Source organism: Coccidioides posadasii, chromosome 2 (assembly GCF_018416015.2).
Source record: "Coccidioides posadasii str. Silveira chromosome 2, complete sequence".
Taxonomy (NCBI): Eukaryota; Fungi; Ascomycota; class Eurotiomycetes; order Onygenales; family Onygenaceae; genus Coccidioides; species Coccidioides posadasii.
In genome coordinates this window covers 3,878,366-3,891,557 of record NC_089408.1, presented here as the reverse complement: position 1 = coordinate 3,891,557, position 13,192 = coordinate 3,878,366, and the positions used below count along the sequence as shown (strand labels likewise).

The window sequence follows — 13,192 nt, the reverse complement described above, 5'->3', positions numbered from 1 at the left end:
TCTTTAGAGTCGGTAGGCATTTTTTAGACAACGGAATGCGTTGATCACTTAGATCTGGCTGCTTTGTACTATCTACCATCAACATATATCGAGCGGGCATACTCTGCTGCTGGCATGGATCCTCCACGAGCAAAGGATTAAGCACTTGAAGTGGCTCCTTTTGAGGGTCTCAGCATCCCTACGGTTCTCGAAACGGTGCTTCCACCGTATTTGGACAAATCCAGATCGAAATGTTCAACATCTTGGAACCCGAACTTCTTATATACAGGGTACCCTCGAGGCGAAGCTTCAAGCCATACAGGAATATTGTATTTATCCGCAACGGCAAGGCCATCTTTCAATAGTGCGGATCCGACGCCACGGCCTTGGAATTCCGGCCGCGTGATTAGGAGCGCAAGGACTTACCAACGATAATGTTAGTCGGGAGGAACGCTCGCTCCTCTTTCTTTTCAAAATTCCAAGAGAGTAAAAGGGCAAAACATACGAAGAAACTTTTGTCCCCCCATTATCCTCTTCCTTGCTCCATACATCCAACCAAAGAATTCCTCACAGGCTTCTACATTTGCACCGGGGGGGAAATTTTTATTCTTCTTATCTTGCGAGTCAGCGCCCCCTTCCTCCTCTTTCTTCTCGTCTTTCAAATGCCAATTCGGATCTAAATGAAGGTTCCATTGAGCAATTCCGGCGAGTTTTCCGCCAATCACGACTTTTGCAAACCGAGTAGTAGGGTCTTCAGTCAATGATTTCTTCAACCGTTGTATGCGGAACTCTTTTGTAGCTGAATTGGGGCTAGCAAATACTATCCGCGAGACTTCCTCGCCTTCAAAGGCAAGATTTTCGATTTCGCTGATACTGGCGAGATCGGATTCTAAGATCGGGAGTATTTCGTAGGTTGCGGATGACATTTTCGGTATGATGGATCAGATTTGAGAACAGGGTTTATAATTGTAGAAGTGTGTTTCTACGGCCTTGGGATAACGGGGGAGAGGGGTCTATATAAGACAAGGGTGCATTTTGAGAGCCTCACGGTCTCTTTCAAGTTCTCGGTCGGCGACAGCGGATGGTTACTTGTGGAGACCACCGTCGTAAACTCAAAAGGGTTCGCCGCCCAGAAGCCCTGGCCTTCCTGTGAGTCCGAATGTGCTGATACGGGAACGGGATGTTTTCTCTGTGCGTGGTTGTATTCACAGGCCGACAGGGGTCGGAGTTCGACTTGACGAGTAGTTCTTTTGAAAAGTGTTGGGTTCACAAGCTGATCGGGGCAGTTGGTTGAAGTTGGCCGGCGGTCAGGGTTACGCTGGCGAAGGCGCTAGGCAGGAAAGGGACCCCGACCCGTGGGTTCGGGTGCTGGAACTCTAACTCATGTGCCCGAGATGACTCGTTCCTCCTTTGCATGCAGTGGCAAACGACTCGGAACTTACCCGTGTGGGGGAGGGAGGCGATGTAGGCTAAGGACTTGCCCTCGCTGGAAAGGCGAAAGGGATATTGGCGAGCGTCGGCTCCAAGCACACTGCCCCTGGATCAGCACTATCAAGGACAAAGAATGACAATCTCTTTGTATCTGCAGACTCAGTGTGCACCTTGCATGGAAAAATCAAAAATTTCCAAGAAAGGTGTCAATTTGGTTAACAGTTCTCCATGACTAAGGACATCTAGACGTAGGTACTATATGTAGCTGGTTATGGAGCATTATACCTAAGTTCCCCGAGGAGTGCAGTCTGCAAGACACCAGTTGACGTATTTTGCTCATGACATGCATACGTGTACACAGACTGCCGTAAATAACAGACAAAGCTTTGCTGGAATTTTGGGGGAGAGTTGATTATTGAAGCGTTGACGCATAATCCGTGCACAGCAAAGTCGAGCTCATAGTAAAAACAGAACCATGATTCCAGACTCCCCCGCAAAACGTTTCTCAGAAGTATGAGGAATACTGCCCATGCAAATTCAGATTTCGAGATCATCCACACTGCTTGATGAGACACTAATAGTTCTCTGTTTCAGCGGGCGTACTGATTCTGTAGAATTTAGAAACAACTCCACAGTCTTCGTTACAATCCACGTCGATGCATACATATTCACACTGCGGGTTTGTTGTCAGAACGACCGCTTGAATCGGCTCAACATAGGGGAAAATATTTTTTCTCACCGATCAATGCATGATCCGGGAAACCTAGCTCCTACACGCCGGGCTGAAAATCCATTGGCTTCAAAAATTTTAATATACCAGGGTTCAATCGACGCGGACCGTAGTAGGATACGACCGTCCATTTTAAGGACTTGATTGAATGCTCTTGCCTGTGAAGCTGCTGCGGTACCTTCCGGATCAAACCAATCCATCGAGTCCATTATCTAAAGTTCACAGAGTCAGATTTAGTATGGAACGGTTGGGAGTAAAATTTAAACCTGCCACAGCAATAGTAAGCGTTCCAGGAGTTATTCTCGCGATAACTTCGTTAATCTCATCTGTATGAATACGCAAGCCATCAAAAGCTCCCGGAGTGGACAACTTCAAGTGTGATTTGGGTGTTAAATAGCTTGGGTGACAACTGCGCATTGTAAGCACTGAATTTTGGGTACGGTGCTAGGGAACATACCGCCTTGAATATTTGCCCTGTAGGCATAGGAAATAAAAGTAGTTATCGTCGCTGATTAATGTGTGGTTGACAACGGGATCCAGCGTGTCAACGACATATTCCCATATAGCCTGACCGCTGACATCTGATGATTGTTTTACCCCACCAGATAGGCCATTTCTCGCCATGTAATCAGATATTATCATATTCCTCTGGGGTGGTGGGACCCCCGCCGCTTTCCATGCAAACCACTCTGTCCCAACGACGGCCCAATGCAGTGGTTTACTCAGCAATATGTTTCGAATCCGTGGCCATAATTCACGCTGTTCGTCCAAGGTTTGTGACTCACAGAGCCTTTTAACCTCAGAGTTCAATCCGAAGATGTTGAAAAGGTAGCGAACCATTTTGAGAGCATAACGTGAGCCACCAGTCTCATATAGACCTTTTCCAGAGGTAGAGGTAAAAACGTTGCAGTGGTCTAACCAGAATTGAAAAGCTTGGCTGGAGAGATGAGGACTAAGCTTAAAAAGCAGGAGTTCTCTAAAGTGAGGGTGTTTGCCCTCCCCAAATATCTTCCAGACATCAAGATAGCTCAAAGCCGTGAAACTTGCTACTTTAAGCTCAAGTAGATGGTTCTGGCTCGGGTTGAGGTCCACGGCGTGGATTTTTCGCGGGCTGTATTGTAAGTAGTCAAGTATATTGTCGCCAGCACTTGAGATGGCCAAAATCACGTCGTCACTACTAATTCTCAGTAATCGGTGGTCAACCCGGGGGTCCTCCCACGTGAAAGCGTAGATATATTCATTATTGAACTGGGTATGTTTGGGATGAAGCTCATCATACCAGATCCTCCAATGGTGATGCTGGTAGAACGACGAAGGTAGCGGCAAGTTGGAGCTTAGATTGACAATGGCTGCTTCGTATGCTTTGGATCTTATCCCGGGAACGCTTTGCTCAACTGCTTTGGACAACTCTTTGCGGTGACGTGTGGGCGAGAGGTAAGGTGATTCCGTGTAAGCAGCATCGAGCTTCGCCAATGCCTCGGGGTTTTCCGTACTTTGTTTGTGGCATCCAATGAATATGTAGTATGGAATACCACCGAGGAGATAGTTTCTTTCGCTAGAAGATATGACCGTTCCAAATCGGTATTCAAGGTAGTCTCTTCGCGCCGGCTCGAGTCCAACCCGGTCAACATCAAACCAGGCGCGCCAGAATACCCTTCCAAGCCAATTGACATGGCGATTAAATGAACCACCTGTATAATTTCTGGCTGATAAATCAACAATGCTTTGTACTTTGTGCCCATTAGCTGCTAAATTCCTCTAGGAAGAGATCTGGTGCTCACCGTAAAAATCACATACGCCGACAATTCCCGATGGACTTAGAAGCGAGGTCAAGGAGTCAACAACACTGTAATAGTCTACCAAGCATCCAACCCTTAGCAAATGGCTTTAGGTTTAAGCGATGCATTGAAAACCCACCAGGAATCATAGACAGGCTGTAGCTCATGGTTATCAAATTCGCCTTCATATCGTCTGAGCTAGTTCCATGTCCACTGGGCGCAGTAGGGAGGCGAAACTCCCGTGCATCCTGGCAGACTACGGATACGTTTTTCCATCCAAGCCGGGCAAATCTTTGTCGCGCAACTTCACACAACGATGGCGAGAGGTCAACCAGATATACATGGCTGAAAAAGGTTTCAACAGGCACAAACGCGGCCATGGCCTCGATGTTGTAACTGTTGGGGAACTGTTAAAAACGGCCCTGGAACCATATCCAGCTTTCAAGCATACCCGGTTCCACCACCGATCTGTTTTCGATTACAGTAAGTAACCGCGTCCTATGCGTACACGGAATATTAACTCACATCCACCCAAATCAGCTTTTTTTGAGGGTCGTTTTTCTGGCTAGCTTGGAACTCCAACTGGCCAGCCAGCAACCCGAGCATATCTTCTCTACCTTTGAGAAGACGTTTGCGGGTAGAATCATAGATATTGGCCTGACTAGAGATTAGCGGCTCAGGACTTCTTGTTGCATAGATCGATCTCTTCTTCGGATGATAGCCACCTGCGTTCCGTAGAAACTTTCCAGCGCATGTTTCTGACTCCTCCCTTCTGCAAAGTTAAATGGTTTGAGGAAGTTGGCGTAAAAAAAAGTGGCATATGAGAACAGAAAGCCATTACAGTTTGTCTTTGGATTGCGAATATTAAGCAAGAATATGAAAAAAATGAACCCCACCACTAAAATGCCAGCAGCGGCAATTTTAATGTACAAGGTGCTGGGGCCTTGTAGGCCTAGGAGTGAGAAGATGCTGCCAACGATGCGCATGATTGCTGCAAAGTCGACCAGGCAGGATGTTGGCGTGGCTGGCAACAGGAGAATCAAGGAGCACAAAATATTAGAGACAAAAAGAAGGACGATAGGGGCTGAGGGAATCAAATCCAATTTAATGGTGCTGGGTAAGATGGTTCCGCGACTGGATCTTCGCCGCGGAAACACACAAAACTGGATTTGAGCTTCGTCCTATCAAATGAACACATGCCACTGACATGGCGGGGATGGAGCTACATGTATCTTGCAGCAGAGCGGAGAAATCAGACGTCCCGGTCTCAATGGTAGCATATGCCTCCTGTCCCAGTGATTGTCTTATGCCGCCCTGTTCACCGCTTGCAGGACCGTACAGGGGCCAGCAGGGCGACAGAGTAAGCTTTAAGGTACCCGGCATCACGATAAGATGTTCGATCGCAAAGCCAGAGTTCATCGAGTCAGAGTTTCTGATGCCGCCATGTGCGATTTGTACTCGCGGGGCTTGTGTGCACGGGTGTGAGATGTCAGGAAGGGCGCTTCCCGCCGTGAGCTAGTTAGTTGGCAACTTGCTCGGGACAGGGTCGAAAGTTGTTCCAACCAATCACCAGCCACAAGGTCACCACGTCGTTGTGTATGCACGGTTCGGAGTACCTGTTCGCAACATAATTGCGGACAATGGATACTATTCCTCTGTCCAAGGTCCAACCATGGTTTTCAATATGTACACCCACAGGAACAAAATTCACCCTTCAACACTTCTATGGATGAAGCATGTTATAATTATATCCACTGCAAGTAGGTACTCCCCATTTCTTGCACCTATGGTGTATCCATCCCACATCTAATGTAATATGTGCACAGGTGCTCCCAGATAACTCCAAACAGGATCCCAAATGATGAAAATGCTTGAAGCAGCATATCTAGACTGACTGAATTTTGAACCCCACTGATCATGCTGAATTCGCCTTGAGCGCCTGCTCCAACTCGGTAAACCCTTTGAAAATTTCTGTCATCCTCCCTTGATCCCACGCCTGTCTCGTCGCATCAGCCAGTATCCCCTCTGACATAGCGGAAGCGATATCTGGTCCCTGGAAAGGTAGGGATGGCCGCGTTGCACAAACTTGTAACCCCATCCCGCTAAAGATTTTGTCCAACATCTCGGACGCGAAAATGCCCCCCTTTGCTCCGTATGTAACGATGAGAACGGGTTTCCCCTTGATCTCATTGTACAAATAATCAATGGCGTTTTTGAGACCTCCAGGTGGTCCAAAATTATATTCTGGGCTTAAAACAATATACCCGTCGTATTTTTCCATTTCGGAACTCCAAGCTTTGGTGTGATCATGGGCGAACGATGCTTTTGCAGGAACTGTTGCTGGAATCACATTCTCGTCGAAAACGGGTAGTTTGAATTCAGCAATATCAACGGTTGCGAGCTTGATGTTGGACTTTTCGGCTTTCGGCCGGAGATTGTCGAGGAGGAGAGACGCCACACGAGATCCGACACGAGGAACTCGTGTACTTCCAATAACAAGAGCAACGGTTTTCGGTATAGATACCATGATGCTGGATAAAAACTTGAGATTTATCGGACTGCTTCTCGGGGGGAAGACCGGTGCAAAAGGGGAGAGGAGAGGGTGCGCGAGTTTCTTTCTCGAGAACAAGAGGAAACAACAGAATGGCACTTCCCGAGATTCTACAGATATGGTGTTATGGCTTTATATCTTTTCTACTATTTCACTATTATATATTATCGGAACTTCGCTCGATCTCTGTCCCCGAAGGCGAGACTGCCCACAATGAAACCCGGCGCTGCACTGCGCGGGTGGGGATTTGATTTCAAAGCAATTCATGGCTGGAGATGGCAGCTCCACAGAGAATTGATAACATTTCGCGGTTTTGCCATCGAGTTTAGGAGTTTGTACGGAGTACCGGTGGCCACTGTTAGGCGCAGAAAAATCCAAATCAAACGGGCGAGGGGATTTCTGAGAGGCAAAAGCAGAGGACAGTTGCATTGGCGGGAAAGTATTTTCCATCGCCGACCAGCAGAAAAGTCTTTGCCCTAGGACCCAGGTCTTAAAACCTTGTTTACGGAGTACGGAGCATATGCTTACAAATAAACTTCAGGCCCAGAGGCTTGGCGTGATCACGAGTAACTCGTTTACTACGGAGTAGTTAATTAAATAGTCAGTAACTTCTTACGTCACAGCTGAAGGGAAAAAAGCTAGTTACCAAACCAACGAGGTACAGAGTATTTAGCATGGAGCTGTCGCATAGCCGCAAGAAAAAGGCCCAGGATGATGCTCTTGCTATCCCTATCGAAGCATTGTACATATATAGTTAAGCATTATCTGGTCATTCTACATCCATTAATGCTGGAAGATCGAACCCGCGAATATCATTATGGAGTAGAAACGCTAGGCCATGAACTATTTTTTGACATGTCAACATCACCCAGTTACTACTCTATTCCCCAAAACTTGAAGATCTTGGTCTTCTAATATAAAAGCGCATGACGACCCATGGAATTGGGAGACGGAGGGCCCTTTATAACTGCTAACGCCTCCTGCTGGCTCACACATTCAAAGTGAAATTTTCCCCTATGAAACTCTATGGTGGCTCGCATTAAAGCCTTTTTGACACTACGTTAGTCGAGGGCTGGCCGACTCGCTGAGTGTAAATTGGATACATCGTTTGCTTACACTGACTAGCTCTCCGGTGGGATAAGCCCTGGGATGAGTGGTCGGGCACGCCTTAGAGCAACGATTATGCCATCCGATGCGCAAGTAATTACGGCTTCGATTTCCGCATGCCGTGACGTTCCCGGCCACGAGGATTCCCGAGCGCTCTGAGCTGTTTCCGATGTCGTACTGCATGTTTTGCAATGGAGGTCGTGTTGGCGGAAGTTGCAAGGATTCCGATCACTATCCCTAATGATCGTGCCGGGCAAGTATACGGGAGAGCCACCTTCGGTTTCATAACCATTTCTTCCAATGAGTTCGTCGACCTTTTCAATAACTTCAGGCTCATCATCGTATTCCGCAGGCATAGTTCGTAACCGAACGCGCAGGTATGCAATTGTGTCATGCATTTTGCTTTCCTCCAGACATCGGGCCGCTTGTGTCAAACAACATTCTTCCACGAAGGCATAAAAGCTCCGTGAAACAAGCTGGTTTGGAGTTACACCTAGGATCTCTGCTACATTACTAGTCGCGAAAACGATAGTCGAGGACCGGGTAAACCGATTTAGAACCAAGGCTGCACGTGGTTCAGGAACCGAAGAATTTGATGACCGTGAGAATTTGCTGGAAAGAGAACAGACCATACGATAATGGGGATCGTATGGCGAAGAGGAGAGAAGCCTTCTCACCACATAACTAGCAGCGACACGCTCTTCGAATCGAAAGGAATTTTGGCTGGTTGTTAATATCCGGTATAGACAAGTTACGGTTTGCACATGTGCTTACTTTTACATTTTAATCCTTCTCGGCAAACTGTCGTCCGTGCGAAAAGAGTGTTGCATACCACGGTAAATACGCACTCGCAAGAAACCCAAAAGCCCGCTCTGTGTCTGACACGGAAATGGTTCAACGCTGCAGCTTTGTCTTGACGGACTGCACGTTGATAAATCCCTTTTGCCAGTGAAATTTCATCTGGATGTAAAAATTCCCATCCAGACCTGTTGATGACTTCATGGGGCTGATATCCAAGAAGATCCTCGATTGAATTGGAAACATATCGTATTCGAGCATCTTGAGAAGAATCTGCATCTTGTCAGTTCCAAGGACAAAAGGAAATCCATGTTGCAAAGGACACATTGTGAGAAGTGAACTTGCCAGATATTGTGATGAAGGCAATCTCCATAGCTATTTAATTCATAGGAAGCCAAAAATCACTTAGCAAGCCAGATTTTGACACTGTCTTGGAGCTGCTCCTTTTAAAATTCTTGATCTCAATAGTCGATGACCCAACCACTCGGCGAGACAACTGGATTTATGCTGCACAGCTCCAACGAGCAGGGTTCAAAGAAGACCACGAAAGCCTTATTTTAAATGTGTTTTCTGACGCTGCTGTTACTCAAGAAGAATTTTTCGAATCCAAGGATGCAAGAGTTCTCCCCTACCCTAATGATGATTCCACATAGCGTAGTTCCCGACTGCTAGGGGCATCACTAGCGATTGTGACAGGTAGTTAGCTCCCTTAACTGTAGATCAAGTCTTGAACCCCCCCGCAGCCGTGCTACAAACGCCGACCATGTCTACTCCGTACTTACAGCACGGAGTTAACAACCGCAATGTCACGCACTTAGTTTATCGAGGCCAAGCTTCAATAATGCTCAACAACACCACGAGAATTCGCGGATCTTTAGTCTCTGTTGGCGTGGCGCTTCGTATCCTGCACACAAGAAGTGCTCCAGTTTAATGAATTAACCATTCCATCACCGAGACGGACTCAAAATCTGCAGGAGGAAAATGGGGCAGGATTCTGTTGTTGGCAGGTGACAAAAAGTAATTTCAGAGGCCCGCCCCTTGAACTATCTTGTCACTTTCATCTTTTCTTTGCCGCATTGGGGAGAACATACTCGGCACAACGGTGTGGGTTGTGTGCTGAGTATCTACCAAGCTTAGGACAAAAGCCATGGTACAATTTTTTTTTTTTTAAAAAAAAAAAAATAATCGCACCAAATTGAAACTACGATGTGTAGTTAGATCTGGATCGCTGAAGATAAGTACTCCGTCAAGTAAAATTGTCTCTGTATTGATCCCAACGAAAAAAAGTAGAGGATCCTTCCAGGAACCCAAGGGTGAGAAGATGGTTGGCAACTCCCTTTTTCTTGCATTGGAGTTTCTTGAACATATATAATTGTAAATCTAAACAAATAATCAATAAGAGTCCATATTCTTCCAAAGCAATCTGCCCGAAATAGCGCCATTCACAAGCAATATATCATCGCGCTATATTTAAAATCCGATGGGCATAACCGCTCTCAAAACGCCTCAGAGGAAAAAGAGGTATATTCAAAACACACAGCAGCAATAGATTGGTTCAAGGCACCACGGCGGCAAAGTCATAACATCATCACGCATAGGCTAATGAGGAGTCGTCTAATCAGCCCTATTCTTTGAGATGTCCATCTCTCCCCGACTATCCGGTCTACTTTGAGCTTTCACTTTGACGTGGCGAAACTGTCACCGGGGAGCTGGGGTTGTGCAACTTCGACCAAACCAGGTTTTAGAAGCGCAGCTTGTATGGCTTGCGGTGGAGAAGAATGCTGCTGTGGGCGTCTCCGACGAGCTGGTGGGATCCCAACAGCCCCAAAAGAAACCCGGATGGGTGCAGGTGGTGCTAGTTGAAGGGGAAGACGAGTTAGGTTTACTCGTCGCAGTGGTAGGGGGATCGTTGCAGCCGCCAAACCACCCCGGAGTTTCGCATGTAGTACTGGTTGGAGTAGGCATGGAAATTGAGGTGATGATTGGAGTTGGAGAAGGGGTGGCGGATGGGACGGAAGAGGTAGTTGTGGGATCTTTACAACCAAACCATCCTGGGGTCTTGCATGTGCTTGTTGAGGTAGTGATTACATTCGTAGTTGTTCCAGTTGTGGTCGTTTTATCCAGACAACCCCACCATCCCGGCGTTTCACAAGTCGACGTCCGCGTTCGCGTGGGGGACGTTGTTGAGCTGCTTGGTGGAATTGGATGTGAGCCATTACTCTCAAAAAATTTCCATAGAGCACAGTCACGACATTCCGTGTCCGCTACGCAAGTCGGGACATCTTCATATCTTTCGATGACGTCGCTGATCACGTTGAGAATCCTGTGCGTCCCGATACCCACACGCCAACCCAGGTCTCCAACAGTGTCGTAAACACATCTTTGCCCGGTATGACAAGCTGATTCCATGGCATAACCCGCCAAGGTACAGAAGGAAGTGGCTCCGTTACACGTGCCCATATATACCGGGTCAGCTGTATGGCCAAAATGATAGGCGCCAGTATATTCACGCGCCTGTGGAGTATTGGGGTCGGTTCCTGGAGGCACCGGTAGGCCCAGTCGTGAAGCAGGTAAGGCTTCGGGGACTCCTTCAAAGGTTACAACGGGTAAACCGTAAGTCAGCCCGAGGAGACTCGATACCGCACCCCCAAGAGAATGACCAGCAAGCCATACAGTCGAATTCGGGTATATATCCGTCACGTTAGCATAGAGATCAAGGGAGGCCCGATAGTACCGGTTTTCAGTCACAAGAGCCGAGACCAAGCATGTTGAATTGCAAGTATAGGCGGAAGAATAGCAGTCGCAAACCTGTCTCCAGAAATATTGACCTCCCTGACCACAGCAGCAGCTGAAAAACAAATTATCATTGATTTTGTCATTTGTGGTAGTTTCATCACCGTCAAACAACGCGGCGGAAGTTCCTTTCAATGCGATGATAATTGTTGAATTTGTCTGATCGGCATATATATGGCCACGGAGGCCGTCCTTTTCCCATCCGAAGCTTAATGACTGGTTAAATGGACCGGAAACGTCCTCCCATCTCTCTGCTCCCGGTTCCATAATATATGCATTTGCGGTCATCTTGGCGAGGTTAAGGACCGTCGTTTTATCGGATATATTAGGTCCAGGCAATTCATCTATCGTCCATACTGGCGGGGATAAAGTGCTGAATACTTCTGGCGTCCTTGCAGCTGAGAGTCGGGCTTCCATCACCTGAACACGTCGATCGGTAAGCCGCTGGATCCGGGAGGGCTGTGACGACACCCGGAAATGGGGAGAAAACTCCAGTTTCGCGCCATCTTCAGAAGCCACCCATATTTTCGTTTCGGGGTTAACATCGAGCCGTTTATGTAGAAGTGGGTATTGATACGTGCCGTGATGAAAGATGTGGCGTAACGCCTGATAATAGGTTCGGGTTAGAAAAAACCAAAAAAGAACCGGCAAAAAAAAAGGGCGCAGAAAATCACGCACAAACTCATGACCTTGCGGTGATCGCTGCGGAAGGAATCCTCGATCCTCCGGCTGAACAAAATGGACTTGAAGATTTCGATGACTTTCTAAGCCGGTTGCAAAAACAACCGGTGAGAAGATAGGCAGAAGAAGAAAGATCGCATAGGCCACCATGGCGAGCTGAGAGGTGCAGATATCGTCTTTCCATTGAGACGGTGTCATCATATATCATCCATGCATAGACTTTGTTATGAGAAAGGACCGTTAGGTGGTGCATTTGAAGGGAGATATCCTGCCAAGATGGAGTGACGACATGCTTGCCTGGGCGTTAACAACCCCAACAGAACTTTGAGGTACGGAGGAATTACTCCGGAGTCGTCCCCGAACTCTGTCCTCCGTTACCCGCTCTGCATGTAACCAGCAAAGGCGTTATAGCTTAGGTAATCGTTTATACTTCCCAGCTCACCAAATCCAAGTGTTGTATATCTAATTTACCAATCTACGCACTTTGACATGTAAAGATGCCACGAGTTTGCAATAAAAATAAAAGAAACTTTGGAACTTACAATTCCTGCTTTAAAAGTTAAAAGAAATTGTCAGAAATTTTCTTAGCAACATTATATAAATTCTCAAGATATTTAAAAAACATACGGAGTACAGAGTATTCTGCTAACTAACCACTATGTTAGTATTAAGGTAGTTCACCACTAAATGAGCCACACCACTAAACGAGCCACACCACTAAACGAGCCACACCACTAAACGAGCCACACCACTAAACGAGCCACACCACTAAACGAGCCACACCACTAAACGAGCCACACCACTAAATGAGCCAAATCTTCCACCATCAAATTGCTCCAATGTTCAACATTCAATATGCAACAACATGATCAACAATGAAGTGATTAAGCTTGTGATTGAAGATCTTGAATTGCAGAAGAAGCCAAATTATGCTGTAACCACAAGAAATTACTCAGTTAATCAAGAGATCCTGTGCTGACAGTATAAAGGCTTGCAACTTGCTCAGAATGAAGTGGCCTTTTAATATAAGAAAAAGCTTTCTGATATACAGGAGACAGAGCTTCTGAATTATATAAATAAGCTCTCTAGCTGCAGTTAGAGTGGTATCTGGTTCCAGGATTTCCTGTCCTGGTCCCAGATTCCTGTCCCAATTCCCATCCCAAGGACAAGATCAGGTTGAAGCTCAGCTTAATGAGATGGGACCAGATTGTTTAACAGTATATTGGGACAGTTCCATGGGAATTGGGATTGGGATGGCATTGGGACCAGAATCAAAATCTAGCTAGTAGAATGGGCCCAGGACCTGACATGACAAAATGGAATAGAATTAGAATTTCAATATTG

The 13,192-nt window shown here is 46.8% G+C and overlaps 5 protein-coding genes across 5 annotated transcripts; all 5 read right to left on the bottom strand.

The window, feature by feature from the left end:
• Positions 1-8: 8 nt before the first annotated feature.
• On the bottom strand, positions 9-1,207 carry D8B26_003704 (uncharacterized protein). Its single transcript, XM_003071815.2, has 2 exons — positions 485-1,207; positions 9-400 (listed from the first exon to the last, which is right to left on the bottom strand). Exons 1-2 carry the CDS (start codon positions 903-905, stop codon positions 138-140), a joined length of 684 nt encoding a protein of 227 aa, XP_003071861.2. The 5' UTR covers positions 906-1,207; the 3' UTR covers positions 9-137.
• Positions 1,208-1,636: 429 nt separating this feature from the next.
• Positions 1,637-5,308, bottom strand: D8B26_003703 (uncharacterized protein). The gene is made up of 9 exons (XM_066124240.1): positions 4,644-5,308; positions 4,444-4,575; positions 4,370-4,386; positions 4,058-4,314; positions 3,922-3,996; positions 2,598-3,870; positions 2,411-2,549; positions 2,150-2,352; positions 1,637-2,083 (listed from the first exon to the last, which is right to left on the bottom strand). Exons 1-9 carry the CDS (start codon positions 4,902-4,904, stop codon positions 1,948-1,950), a joined length of 2,493 nt encoding a protein of 830 aa, XP_065980319.1. The 5' UTR covers positions 4,905-5,308; the 3' UTR covers positions 1,637-1,947.
• A 439-nt stretch (positions 5,309-5,747) lies between these two features.
• On the bottom strand, positions 5,748-6,949 carry D8B26_003702 (uncharacterized protein). The gene has a single exon (XM_003071817.2). The coding sequence runs from the start codon at positions 6,443-6,445 to the stop codon at positions 5,834-5,836; it is 612 nt and encodes a 203-aa protein (XP_003071863.1). The 5' UTR covers positions 6,446-6,949; the 3' UTR covers positions 5,748-5,833.
• Positions 6,950-7,260: 311 nt separating this feature from the next.
• D8B26_003701 (uncharacterized protein) lies at positions 7,261-8,482 on the bottom strand. The gene has a single exon (XM_066124239.1). The coding sequence runs from the start codon at positions 8,206-8,208 to the stop codon at positions 7,591-7,593; it is 618 nt and encodes a 205-aa protein (XP_065980318.1). The 5' UTR covers positions 8,209-8,482; the 3' UTR covers positions 7,261-7,590.
• Positions 8,483-9,693: 1,211 nt separating this feature from the next.
• ATG15 (Putative lipase atg15) lies at positions 9,694-12,061 on the bottom strand. The gene is made up of 2 exons (XM_003071818.2): positions 11,846-12,061; positions 9,694-11,773 (listed from the first exon to the last, which is right to left on the bottom strand). The coding sequence occupies exons 1-2, from the start codon at positions 12,047-12,049 to the stop codon at positions 10,073-10,075; spliced, it is 1,905 nt and encodes a 634-aa protein (XP_003071864.1). The 5' UTR covers positions 12,050-12,061; the 3' UTR covers positions 9,694-10,072.
• Positions 12,062-13,192: the final 1,131 nt, after the last annotated feature.

Excerpts from the sequence above, each read along its gene's own strand:
- ATG15 (XM_003071818.2), bottom strand. The coding sequence starts at position 12,049 with ATGATGACACCGTCTCAATGGAAAGACGATATCTGCACCTCTCAGCTC. Across the intron at positions 11,774-11,845 it reads CACCGCAAGGTCATGAGTTT|GCGTTACGCCACATCTTTCA; the intron begins GTGCGTGATTTT and ends ACCTATTATCAG.
- D8B26_003701 (XM_066124239.1), bottom strand. The coding sequence starts at position 8,208 with ATGGTCTGTTCTCTTTCCAGCAAATTCTCACGGTCATCAAATTCTTCG.
- D8B26_003702 (XM_003071817.2), bottom strand. The coding sequence starts at position 6,445 with ATGGTATCTATACCGAAAACCGTTGCTCTTGTTATTGGAAGTACACGA.
- D8B26_003703 (XM_066124240.1), bottom strand. The coding sequence starts at position 4,904 with ATGCGCATCGTTGGCAGCATCTTCTCACTCCTAGGCCTACAAGGCCCC. Across the intron at positions 3,997-4,057 it reads CAGCCTGTCTATGATTCCTG|ACTATTACAGTGTTGTTGAC; the intron begins GTGGGTTTTCAA and ends GATGCTTGGTAG. Across the intron at positions 2,550-2,597 it reads CAGGGCAAATATTCAAGGCG|TTGTCACCCAAGCTATTTAA; the intron begins GTATGTTCCCTA and ends TACAATGCGCAG.
- D8B26_003704 (XM_003071815.2), bottom strand. The coding sequence starts at position 905 with ATGTCATCCGCAACCTACGAAATACTCCCGATCTTAGAATCCGATCTC. Across the intron at positions 401-484 it reads GGGGGGACAAAAGTTTCTTC|TCCTTGCGCTCCTAATCACG; the intron begins GTATGTTTTGCC and ends ATCGTTGGTAAG.